At 49.2% G+C, this 12942-nt stretch overlaps 2 protein-coding genes across 2 annotated transcripts; one reads left to right on the top strand and one right to left on the bottom strand.

Moving 5' to 3' along the window:
• The first annotated feature begins 4320 nt into the window (after positions 1 to 4320).
• On the top strand, positions 4321 to 6095 carry CDEST_14661 (uncharacterized protein). The gene has a single exon (XM_062930817.1). The coding sequence runs from the start codon at positions 4712 to 4714 to the stop codon at positions 5987 to 5989; it is 1278 nt and encodes a 425-aa protein (XP_062786868.1). The 5' UTR covers positions 4321 to 4711; the 3' UTR covers positions 5990 to 6095.
• Position 6096: 1 nt separating this feature from the next.
• CDEST_14662 (Putative cation/H+ exchanger, sodium/solute symporter superfamily) lies at positions 6097 to 9847 on the bottom strand. The gene is made up of 6 exons (XM_062930818.1): positions 9751 to 9847; positions 9234 to 9691; positions 8755 to 9171; positions 8598 to 8697; positions 7971 to 8533; positions 6097 to 7895 (listed from the first exon to the last, which is right to left on the bottom strand). Exons 2-6 carry the CDS (start codon positions 9393 to 9395, stop codon positions 6531 to 6533), a joined length of 2607 nt encoding a protein of 868 aa, XP_062786869.1. The 5' UTR covers positions 9396 to 9691; positions 9751 to 9847; the 3' UTR covers positions 6097 to 6530.
• Between the last annotated feature and the right edge of the window lie 3095 nt (positions 9848 to 12942).

The following is a 12942-nucleotide window of genomic DNA, read 5'->3' on the forward strand; positions in this document are numbered from 1 at the left end:
GGTGGTACAACAGCGCAATTGATTTATTCACTCACTACTGCACCCAAGCCTAGGACAGAAACACCTCAACGTTACAGCTTCTTTTCTTCTTTATCCTCGGCGGGCCCCTTTCCAGCATCTGCCCGCTCCCGCCCCTTCCCCTTTTCATCATTCGCCTCCGCCTCATCCTGTTGCTTCCCGCTGTCTTCTTTGCAGAGAAAGCAGAGCCGGGCGCTTCGATCGCCGGCTGCACCATTGAACCTGGGAGTCTTCTCTTTTGAGCCAGTGCCGAGTACACTAGGTCTGCACGGATACCTCCCGTCGGTGTCCCAGTACGTACCGTAAGACCTTCCCAAGCCGGTGCTTGTCAGCTTCAATGACGGACCCAATTGCTGTCTCTGGTTGGCCAAACGTGCTCCGAAGCTAGGCCGTCCTCGGGGCGAGCGGCCGTCGCCGAGCGGGGCCCTATCTGCGACCTATGATAACGACACACAACTCGTATGTTGGAGGTGCAACTTCACACTCACCTTGCTACGGGTACACTAGGTAGAATCAACCATCCATCCGCTGGATCCTTCGGGAGCCTAGATTATCTTCGACACCCGGATCGAATCTCGGTTTCTCTTTGTTCTCACATGTACCACTAACAAGCGTCTATCGCTCGACGCCACCTCGTGGGCTTCTCCTCTCGCCGCGCGCTCCCGGAAACCACAGAATGCCACACTGTTACAGATGTAATTTGAGACGGCGCATCGCTCGACTTTGCCTCCCTCCTGCCCCTACCTGGCATATGAGACACCTAATGGCCACAGTCCGAACCTCACCAAGTCGGCTGCTATCGCTGTGTGCAATCAATGTCATGCCTAGGACGCGGTCCAGCTCTCAACCTCGCTCCGACGTGTGCTCCCTCGGCGCGAGCATCACAGGCTACAACACCTCGATCGGGGCCTCCAGCATGTGATGTCCTTTTCGTTGCGATCATCCGCGGTCAGTCGGCCGCCGCCGCCGCCGCCTCAGTCCGGATAGCGGCGTCTCTTTCCACCATTAGCGACAGTGTTATCTTGTCAGGGCTCTCACGCATCGCGACTGTTTGACCACCTTCAATCCGATGAACCCAGACCGCGCATACACGGCCTACTCCACAGCAAATCTGTCGCCTGTCGTTAGCCTGGCCGATAGGAACCCCCCGATCCTCCTCCCCCCCGGCTTCTTGTGATTTCCATTACTACCACCGCAAACCATAGTGGCCCACCCCCACAGAATCAGGGCAGTGGTCGTGGACTACCACGCTAGTCATCCTCATTGGTGAACGAGGGCCGCCTGGTATTCTAGCCCCTTCTCCGGGGTGCAGGAAGCCCACAGTCGACCGAGGAGTCCGAGAACGAGTAATCGGCGTTGCAAGCAGCTTCAACAAAGTCAGAGTTCGAATTCGATGATGCAACTACTGCCGCCTAGGATGACGACCTTTGCTTCCGAGTCCCTTGTCCAAGGTTCCCGGTACGGCTTCAACATTTGTTGGCCGTCTTACGTATCGCACGCCCTACTGCAACATATCTATTCCTCTGCGGCTCTTTTTTACTCGCGGGTTCTGAAGCGCATCTTGTATCACTTCCCTGATCATGATAGATATCGAGCACTGAGGCCATCTTGATCCAGTAATAGTCTCATGAGCACATGTGTGCGAGGGCTGTTGCCGAATAGTTCCAAAGCACCGCGTGAAACATGGCTGGGTGTATTTTTCGGGGGTTGGAGCATGTCTTTAGGACACACTCATACGGTTTGGGGGTGGCTTCTCCCTGTGATCACACATCAGCTGGGCACTCCAACCAAGCAGGTGGAATCAGTTCAGGAGAGGCTCGATTCGGATTTGTAACAGAGGACAGCTGGTAGAATGCGACGTGATAACCCCTGCGATTGCAAGCCAAGGGATGAATGTTCCAACCGGGCTTTTTCTCGTCTTCTGCAGCCCCGCTTTACTTTCTCTCCTTGTGCCTCGCTCTCCTTGGATAGTCCTCTATAAATCCATCAGGGAGGCTCGAGATGGCACTCAAGTTCGCCCGATGAAGAGTTTCGGCAGCTAAAACTCTCCGGGACTCACCAGATGAGGGAATGGGAAAGAATCCCACCAGTCCAGCGAGACCCCTCGCACAACGTTTGACAAATGTTCTCAATTTCTCTCCCGTGGCCCTGAGGAGACGGCTGCGCCCACCCGCACATCGACTTTTAAATAGGTTCTCGGATCCACGGAAGAAAACACCGACCGCGGTAGGAGCCGAACCCTTTTCACTCGACTGATGGGGCCGTTACGGGATGAACGAAGGGTCGACAATATTACACGGAGTTTCTAAAGAATGCCTATGGGCGGATGAAAGAGACAATATGACAAGGAATCTGTTGATCGAAGCGCCCAGTGGCTTTGATCTGCTCTCGCGTGCTCCAGGCTGATTAGGGTCGTTTGTCTCGCTGTCACTTCGAGGTCATTCAAAAGCACAGGCTTTCCTCGCCACTAGTTGTTGACTGTCACACGTCAACAGCCATGAGGAGACTGTCGGCGCCAACCCCTGCTATGGTTGGTACGGTAATGTTGAAACTTTGCGAGCCGAGCCAGACGACTATCTAGGAACGCCAGCAATCAATCCATCGGTTCCTTTAAGATTCAGTCGAAGGAAGCGTCTTAGTACAGCGCAATTACCAAACGCCATGAAACATCCGCATTACCCAGTTGTACCAGGTCCGGTACTGGAAACCGACATGACTCAGCCTCTTCCCCAATCGGTGTCAAGTGAGGCCGTCGTGCTTTTCGGTGCGCTCGGGTCCGCGACGTCACAATTCGCGAGCCTTTGGCCCTCCATCGGCAGAAGCGGCCCCAAGCTGGCACTCGCAATACTCGCCATCGGAACGACCAACCAATCCCGTACAGCGGGGTATCCCGGATCCGAGGCATTGTGCTCTCTTGATTACATTTGATTTTTACGGCAAGATTCCAACTGTAGCCAGCCCCTGGTTATTGCTTCGAGTTCAACCCCGCGCAAGCCCAGCAGGAACGGGGCCAGAGAGGATACTACTAGCAGAGCAACATAGACAACCTTGACTGCACATGAAAATGGCTGACCGCCATTTTGCTGTTGAACCTTTGGCTTTCCGGTCTACGTTTTGAAGGGTCGGCTCAACAACAACCAAGAATGCCGCGGCGGTAGCAAGGGGGGAGGAAGATGAATCGAGCCGCCTGGAACTATGCGCGTGCCCAGATGCTACAGATAGATTGCAATCGAAGTGCCTGCCGGTCGGTGAGAACTAGAGACTCCTGCGGCACTTCGCTGATCTCTGAGAGTGATATACGAGAAGACAATAAGCAACCAGTTAGTATTTCAGTCTTGTGGCTCCGATAACATCGGCATACTCGGGAGATGTTTGACTCCCAACATCCAGTTAGCCGAGTTGCTGCGCCTTTGCATGCCACAAGAAACTGTTCCCGCATGAACGTCGCAAATGGGAGGTTAAGAAAACGGTAAGGCGAATAGTAGAATCGTGACGACAAGTATCTCTCGCAAATCCGACATCAGCTGACCACTTGCAACAGAGGGTTTTGGAGCCATCTTTGTCTTCGGGCGAAGGCCAGTAACTTGATTGGTGCCTAGCGAATGACAACGATACAACGAAGTATTCACAGTGAGCTTCGTCCGAACCTCTTGACGTCAGGCGCGGTGGAATGACGAATCATAAACGCGATGGTTAAGGAGCGTGTTGGCAAGAGGGAAGACACAAGTTGGGGTTGTTTACCATTTGACGTCACAGCTCGGACCCTGCATTCGGTACGTACTGTGGCCCGGGATCGTGGCCCAGTATGTACCTGTAGTCTTTCCCGATTGCAACAAAGCTTGAAGCACCCTCACCCATTTATCTACACATTATGCGGGCACATGATGCATGTACTGCAAGCAATTACTTACTGTTATATGGGTCAAGCGACAGTATTCTTCTGCATGTTTTTGATGCCCGATGGCTTTGGTGCATCTTTCATTATCTCTTCACCGGGCAGTGCAGTAGAACGGACCAACATGAGTAGCCAGAACAACGCCTAGACTCAGCCCGCCCAACGTCGAATCGTTAGGTGGGGTGGGCTAGGCTTCTTTCCCTTTAGACCCAGGCCAAGGCAAGGCTTGCATTGCATTCTACATTCACCTGGATCAAGCCTTTCTCTCCTACCACTCAGGGCCCCCCGCCTAACAGTTCTTGGGGGACGAAGTGGGGGAGGGGGACCTTCCAGTGAGGCGAAGAGCCCCCAATGAGAGAGAGAGGATGACGGCTCCCTACTGCAGTGTGAACTCCAGACAACAGCGGTCAGCCGATCGTTCTGCTCGTGTGACGCTATCCGAGCCACTCTTTCTTCCCGTCACAGTCTGATGTCGCCTTCCAAGCTCCCATCACTTACTCTTCTGTCGTTCTTTTGTTTGTTGTCGTTTAACGCTTCGCAGTTTCCTTGACTCCCTGCTTTGCCCAACAGGCCCCTCCTTCCCCCTAATTTCGGTCCGTATGCCACAAGCCCTCAATCTGGTCCGGTCCGCCACTATGCTTCGTGGACTTCGATTATATATACTACCCAAGGCCCTCCCCCGCCATTATCAACACCTACCGACCATCCACCAAGTAACAACATCTTTCGCCTGCCACCACATCGCGCCTACTCGTCCTCTGCCCTTCCTGGCCTGACAGACGACGATACCTAATAACAATGGGACGCCCTCATCGCCGAGAAGCTGATATCGAACAGGACCCTTATGAGTCCTCCGGTCGCTCTTACACGCCTGCCGCTGGCCCATACAACCAACACCCCCCTCGCGGCCGTAGCCCCGGTAGCCGGCGTCGCAACATGTCTGAGCCCGCCGCCGCCGCAGCTACTGCCTACGACGACTTTCAACGTGATCTCGAGCCCAAGGAACAACCACGGGAACATCCTGAGAGCCACAAGCACCGTAAAGACACGGGACCAGGAGCCCACGCTGCCTACTCTGAGCCGAGGCAAGCCCGCAGGAACCATAAGAACCGCTACTACGACGACGATAATGATGATGTCTTCCCCAGCCGCGCTCGGAGTCACGGCCGCTCCGCCCACGAAACCCCCTCTGCCCGCCATCATCGCACCGCCGACGACCGCCGGAATGACTTTGACACTTACACACCGGCATCTCGTCACAGCCGTGAGCGGCAGCATGCCTACCACCCACCCAAGACAAGCGAAACGAGGCGCCCTAAGTATACAGACTTCGAGGCCGACCAGCGTCAGACCGACTATCGGCGCCCCCGCTACGCCGATTACGACGATGCTGATATGCGAACTGCCGAGCCTCATCGGTCCCAATACCAACGGTATGGCGCTGAGCCGCGTGGGAATGACAGACGGCAGGCGCGTCACGCCGACTACGAAGATGTTCCCCGCGGCGGTGGCGAATCGTACCGCGGCCGCTATGCTGATTATGAGGCTAATGCTCGTCCCCAGCCACGGGATTACACCCCCTCGGGTCGCGGCCGCTTCAGAAATGAATCTCCCGACCGATATGCTCAGCCTAGCAGCCAGCAGCGCCCAGTCAGAGGTCGGTCCATGCCCAGGAAAGGGGTGAAGGGAGTTGGTCCCGCCGGCAGCGCTCGGCCTCGGGCCAAATCAGCCGTCGGTTATGCCGCTCTTGGCGAAGCTGCGCAGACAGCATTCAGAGTTGGGAGTCAGGCGGCTTTGCAGATGCGGAGCGAGCCCGGTCCCTGGATCGGCGAGAAGGGTACGCGGGTGGCCACAGCGGCGCTTGGTGCCGCTCTGGTTGATACTTTTGTTGGTCACAAGGCTACCGGTATAAGGGGCGGTATGCGCCATCAGGCGCTCCGTCAAGCATGCGAGATGGGCATCCGCAACTTCGTCATACAGCCTACTGTCAACACGGCAACCCGTCGCAGTGGTGCCGGCGGCGGCGACGGTTACAGCAGTGGCGGCCATGGTAGCAGCGGTCGCAAGCGACATTGAGAATGCCTTCTTTGATAAGAACTCTCATTAGGTCTGTTTCGTCCCCATTTTTTTCTTTGTGCCGTCCGGCTTCTCATACACGTCGCCTTTCGTTTCTTGTCTCCTTGTATAGGCGTTCAACTATGATTGTGGAAACTATATTTAAGCAGGAATTATATTGTCAAGGAGCAAATTTTTCGTACAAGGCATTCCTCATTCACAAACAAGTAGTGCAGGTGAATATGGCCTACGATCGGTGATAGAGGGCCAAATAGGTAATCAAACCCATAGGTGCAAGAGACGAGACCAGAAACCATGTACACAAATTGAGAAAGTCTTAGCGGATAAATACACATTGTAAAAACCAGCCGGGCATTATGCATATACATCATTAAGTAAACGACCGCGCCGCCAATTTTCCCCTGTAAGAAAAGACTGGCGACCCATCTGGCTCGATGAAGAGCTTATGGAAACATCCGTAGTACCAGCCAACCGGTTTGAGGCTAAGGGCAACTTCGTGATCAAAAGCAACAACCGTGTCGTAAGCGATGAAGGAGATAGTTCAGTTCGCCACTGTCTTGGCCTGAACTACCAGCAGATCCGCCTTAACGCCAGAGGCGATGAATACACCAGCAGCCAGTCCCAAACAATCTCTGATTTCCTCCAAGACCCTAACAGACTTCTTACCCTCGACAGGCTTGGCGGTAATCTGGCGACCTAAAACGATGAGATTATGCCACGTAACTTCACGCGAGTCTGCCCGAATGCCCGACGCAGCATAGTTCGAAGCGGCCTCAATAACATCGCTGCCAGATGAGGTCTCAAATTTGATGCGTGTGGCCACGCCGGCAGGGGTGTGGCTAGACACGAAGCCGAAGTAGTCAGCTTCCTGGGTCTGGGAGTCACTCCCAGCCTGCACAAAATGAACCACAGTTGCAGTGGCGTTGTGCATCTCGCAGAGTTGTAGCACCAGCCTGAGAGCAAATCTGTCGTCGGCGCCACCGAAGTATGGCATGAAAATGTGGTGAGACTGGTTTGTTACAGGAATCGTGGGGATGTCGTGGTGAATGTCGCTGAATGAGTACGCTCGCATCAACTTACTGCGATCGTTGCCGCTGTCCGTAGTAGGCTGAGGTGCGCTACCCTTGGGGAAGAAGATGCCAACATTATGCTCTGTGGAGGCAAGAATAGACTTGGCGAAGCCGGTATATGTCGACGCGAGCTTGTTGGCACTATCCACAGACGGGACCTGTGAGTCACCCAAGCTACCGCTTTCGCTCCAGGGTACGATAAGCAGATCGGACGAGATGTCTGAAGACTTGGACAGAAGGGCCTCGGCGAACCGTGTTTCTGGCATGATGGACACTTCGCCCGAGACAGCGACCTTGAGAAACTGTCCGACAGTCCGAAATATATTGACAACAGGGTCGTTGCGGCTAAAATCGTCGACCTGAGAGACAGTCATGACTGAGGAGTCACGGTCAGTGAGATGGAGCAGGCGGAAGCCATGAGCTCTCACAGCTCTCATGCCGTTGGACGAGCCAAGCGCAGTCGTGACCGGTTGAGCTCCGCCCTTCTCATCACCTCCGGCAAACTGGTCACCGGTAGACGACTGTTTTCCGAATAGTGAAACTAAATTGAGAAGAGCGGGCATGTTGTCCAGGCGGAGGTACACCAGCAAGCGCTGGACACGATCGGTAGTCGGCTTGGAAAACTCCATTTCGTCAGTTGAGCCGCTGTTGTTCGAGATGACTTCACCAGTGTCCCAATCGATTTCACCGCGCTTCCAAGCCTCGAGCTTCTTCTGGTACCAGCGAGGGTAGAGGAACGAGGTAAGCGGAGTAGTGACGAAGGTGGTGAGAAGAGCCATGACAACAAAGATGGTGAATGTCCTGGTGCTCAGAATTCGGGCTTGGAGGCCAATATTCTGTGTTCAGGTTAGCATTGGGTGTTTGGTTTCCCCCATGGGGTTAAATGTAGAACAGGGTAGAAGAACACTTACAAGCACAATCAACTCCACTAGACCTTTACAACTCATCAAGGCACCAATCGAGAAGGACTCCCTCCATACCAGGCCATTCAACCGAGCAGCGATACTTGCACCAATGACCTTGGTAAAAAAGGCAGTAAAGGTAACAGCGATTACATATCCCCAGGCAAGACCGCTGTCGAGGAGACCCAGATTGGTGTTTAGGCCGGACAGTGTGAAATACAAAGGCAGGAAAAGAGCGCCGATCAAGTCCTCGAGCTTCTCCGTAACTTTGATGGCAAAGCCGTTTTCTCGGGGTAGAATGAGGCCCACCATAAAGCCTCCAAAGATGGCGTGGACGCCGATGATACCGGTGAAAAAAGCCGATGCAAGAGCAATCAAGAGAATCAGCGCGATCATGCTCTGCGAGGGTCCATTCTCGATGCTTCCGGTCCGTCGCAGCAACCAAACCAATACCGGCCTCACGGCGTACAGAAGAAACAGCATGTAGCCGACACAGGCCAAGAGAATCCAGAGAGCGGATAACCCGGTTCCCGCGTTGGCGAGGGCAACACAAAGAGCGAGAAGAATCCAGCCTGGGAGATGTTAGGATCACGTACGTCACCTGACGAAACGCAATTATGCCATCGCGAAACTCACCCACGACATCGTTGGCAACGCCAGCGGAAAGGACGATGACTCCAACAGATGTATCGAGGAGCTTCAACTCTGTCAAGATACGGCAAAGAACGGGGAATGCCTACATATGAGGGTCAGTTGAGAATGATTGGACAATGATTTTTCGGAAGTGTCTTACCGTGATTGCGATGGCGACACCGATAAACAGCATATATATAGGGAAGTCAATGTGCATGACACCCTCGTCGCCGGAAAACTGGTTGTATAGTCCCCAAGCAAGAGCGCAACCGAGCGCAAAGGGGAGAGCCAACCCAGCAAACGCGACTGAGGTTGCGACACGCCAGTTGCTAAGAAGGAAACGGACATCTGTCTCGAGACCAATAAGGAAGAGATAGAGCACGAGACCGAGGTTGGCAACAAGAGTCAGATTTGGGATGGACTCTGCCGGGAAAATAGCCGCACGAAAGCCAGGTATGCGGCCCATAACAGATGGTCCTAGGACAATGCCGCCAATGACTTCGGCAATAACACGAGGCTGTCGAATCTTAGATAGTGGCCAATGCAGCAAGTGGCAGACGATGATGATAAGACCGGCCTACGTCAGGAACCTGTCAGCTTATAACAGGAACAAGCGGACTCAGTGTGTAGTAAACGAACCTGGATGATGAACATGGTGATTGGGTCCTTTGGGTTGTAATGCGAGGGGTTTGCGCCCTCGATAACACCGCCCTGGGAGGGAGCCCGGTTTCCTCCAGCGCTCGACGTCGGAGCAGCTAACGACGTCGGCGTCGCCGATAGCAACGAGGTAACGGACGACATGATCGCCGTGAGTTCTTGTCGCCACTGGTATGACAAGATGGGAGACGAAGAGACTATACGTCGGCAACTATGCGGTGAAGTTCAGGCGAGGTCGTAAGCCCATATCGAATGGCGGGATCGAATATCAATTCAATTCAACAGGAGGCTGTCTCTCACTCTTATGAATGATGGAAGGGTCTGGTTCCAGTCAGCTGGTATGGTTATTGTTTGACGGATGCGGCGGCGATGGGTTGCTTTTGGGGAGTGGAACAACGCAGAGAGATTGGTTCCTTGGTTTGCACGAATGTGCCTGCGTCCTAACTAAGAGGCCGGGTCAGTCAAAGGTGGATGATGATAGCGGCGGTTTGTAACATACATAGTATGCACATGGTGTTGGAGACGGCGTCGTATTCTGGTCATTTGCCCACCTTCTCCAAGGACGGATTGGCAGCACGTGAATGTGTGAGCGTAGGGGTTTGGCTTGGCATGGCCTGACTCGGCAGGAATGGGGAACTTGGCTGTGTGCATGAGTCTCCTATCAAAGTGGGCGTAGGGGGCGGGGGCGGGGGCGGGGGGGCTGGGACGGTCTAATCAATCGAAGGGAATGAATCAGATGCCTGTCAGCAGTTTGGTCATTTAGACAACCCTCTTCTTCAAAACTTGGGCGCCTTGACTTTTTGATCACTGCCAACTAGGTAAACCCCTCAGCTCCACTACTCAATTCTTGTCCTCTGGTGATCATAGACTGTGTGTGCCCCGGCGAATGTACCCATTTAACTGAAGTAAGCCAGTTTGCCTAGATAGTCTCCCCAGCATGTATTTGCTTGTGAGACACAACCTAGCCCATGACCCAAGCTTCCCGCCTGAAAAGCGGTAAAGACAAAGTATGTGATTAATGAACTCCCCTGGACATGGAGCAAGCCTGGGCAGTACTGGAATTTAGTGCTATGGTAATTCCTCTGGAGTACACAAGGTAAAAAGGAAGACATTAATTTATGCCTCACACGGAACACTTGATAAGGTTTCTGAAGAAACGCAGTGTTACGGAGGCTTCTTAAACTTACAAGCATCCTACTAACTGACCTGGCATCCAGGTACCTAAATGCCAGGTAACTGCTAGTCAACAAGGCCGGGTGGCACATGATCCGCTAGTCTGGTTCCACAGCGCCATGCATGTCTAGAGCAAAGGTGGAGGCGCAATTGCCTTTCTAGGATAGTTAGTGCAATCGCTGCTCTAGGGTAGCTGATTCCACTTTTCAATTACTACTATAGTAGAAGGCAAAAGTAAAGCCCCTCTACTAGATACTATACTTAGATATAGTAAGCTCCTTATCCTTATAAGTAGTAAGGGTAAAGTGTAATGCTTAGAAAGGTATATAGTATAAAAATACAATCTTAGTATATATTCTATAGTACGTCTTTTAATATATAACATATATATAACATATATACATAGTAAGCAATGCATTATAGTAAGCAATATACATCCTTCTACACTCTAGCTATTTATATAAGTTAATTAAGCAGCATTATATAAAATTAATTAAAACTACTTATTATCCTCTTCTTTAGAAGTCTCTTAAACTACTTAATATGTTTATACGTTATATTTAGTCTTTTTATAATTACTACATTATTACTTATGCATTTTACCTCCCTCTATATAAGCCCCCTCCTAATATATATTTTTGCCTTTAGTGTTAATAACCTTTTTCTCTACTTAAATTACTTTTACTTTAGCTATATTAAGAGACCTTCTAAGACATAGTTAAGTTTTTTTAGCTCTTTAATGCTAACTTAGTATTTTATTTACTATATAAAGCTTATAGCACTTAGCTTTAATAAGAGCTAGTTTATATACTAACTTACTAATACCTTTAGCTTATAAGTTAACTACTTTATATAAATAAGTTAATAAGCTATATTGTAAGACTAATAGAAAGGAGGTAAAAAGAGGTAAATAGGGTAAATAGGTTAAAAGGTGGCTTTATTGTTGTTATATAGTAATAGTGATAAGGATGATAATTCTAAGTCCCTTAGGTAGGGAGAAAAGGTCCCTATATATAATTAAAGTCCTTCTAAGTTGCAATAATGCCCTATTTAGGATTATTGTTATACTTTAACTAGAAACTGCCCTTAAACTGGCATTTATTAGATCTGCAGTATATTTAATGTTATACTTTATAGATTTCTAGTTATCTAGCCTTTTAAGGGTTATAATTAAGGTTAACGTTAAAGGGATCCCTTAGATCCGGTTTTATCCTATATTAACGTTAAGGGATTCCTTAGATCCGGTTTTATCTTATGTTAACGTTAAGGGATTCCTTAGATCTAGTTTTATCTTAACCTTAATAGACTAAGGGGGTTATTTTAATGTTAATGCTTAGACTAAAGGCTTATTTTAGCCTATTAACCTTAGTTACTAGTATTCTAACCTTATTAACCTATTGCTATTATTACCTAATAAGGTAATAGTAGTGAATTTCTACTAAGTTAATTAGATTTTAGGATTAAGTACCCTAGAGTACTATTATAGAAATAAGTACCCTAGAGTAGTTTTATTCTTTTTAGGGCTTATAAGTATTAATACTACTCTTTTCTACTTATAGTACTTCTACTTTAGTAGTATTAAGTAACCCTTTAAGATGTATTTAGGTTTTTTTTACCTTTAGCACTTACTTAGTACCTCTATCCTTATATAAAGCTTATAGTTTTTAGCTTTAATAATAGTAAGCCTATAAGCTAACTTACTAATACCTTTAGCTTAAAGTTAATTACTTTATATATTAGTATTAGTAAGCTACTTTAATATACTTAAATCTTCTTTTTAGAAAAGGTAGTACTTTATATACCCTTTAGTGCTATAGTTAGTATTTTTATATCCTAAAAGCTTTAGCTACTTAGCTATAACGTTAAAGGTACCCTTTAGGGTACTATTGTGTAAAAACTACTGTATATTTAACGACTATAGCAAGATAACTTTTTAATTACTGCAACAGTTATAGTCGGCGATAATGCCCTACGGATTAAGGGCCTTTAATCTAGTGCGTCTAGGCATATTAGCTTAGTTTGTAGTAGGGGATTGTGTTTAACGGCGTGGTTTAGTTTTAAGCTTAACGATAGTGTAACAATACAATAGGTGTGTTCTTAGTTTAAGCTTTAAGCGTTGCAGAGGATTTAACGAGAAGGAAAGAAGCTGCTAGTGCAGCCCTGTATTTAACGTTAACAATAAAGCTATCTCTATTAAGGTTGCAAAGCTAACTAACTACCTTTACAACCTTTTTAAAGCTATCTTTGCAACCCTTGCAAGCTCTTTGCAGCTTATAGGTAGTTGTAGCTATTGTTAACTGTAGTTATTAAGAAGTTAAAAAGGTAATATTTGCTATAGCTATATTAATAGCGTATTTTAAAAGGGAAATAATAGTTTATAGGATTAAGTGTAGGATGTATGCTTATACTGTATATTTATGCTGCATACCTTTCTAGGCGTTACACTTTGCTCTTACTACCTAGTTAGAAGGATAAAAAGCTTACTATATCTAAATAACATTAAAGGTATTAGTATTTA

The sequence above is a fragment of the Colletotrichum destructivum genome, chromosome 10, assembly GCF_034447905.1.
Source record: "Colletotrichum destructivum chromosome 10, complete sequence".
NCBI lineage: Eukaryota > Fungi > Ascomycota > Sordariomycetes > Glomerellales > Glomerellaceae > Colletotrichum > Colletotrichum destructivum.

Coding starts and splice junctions, on each gene's coding strand:
- CDEST_14661 (XM_062930817.1), top strand. CDS start 4,712: ATGGGACGCCCTCATCGCCGAGAAGCTGATATCGAACAGGACCCTTAT.
- CDEST_14662 (XM_062930818.1), bottom strand. CDS start 9,395: ATGTCGTCCGTTACCTCGTTGCTATCGGCGACGCCGACGTCGTTAGCT. Junction 8,698..8,754: donor GTGTCGCCATCGCAATCACG/GTAAGACACTTC, acceptor CCTCATATGTAG/GCATTCCCCGTTCTTTGCCG. Junction 7,896..7,970: donor TAGTGGAGTTGATTGTGCTT/GTAAGTGTTCTT, acceptor ACCTGAACACAG/AATATTGGCCTCCAAGCCCG.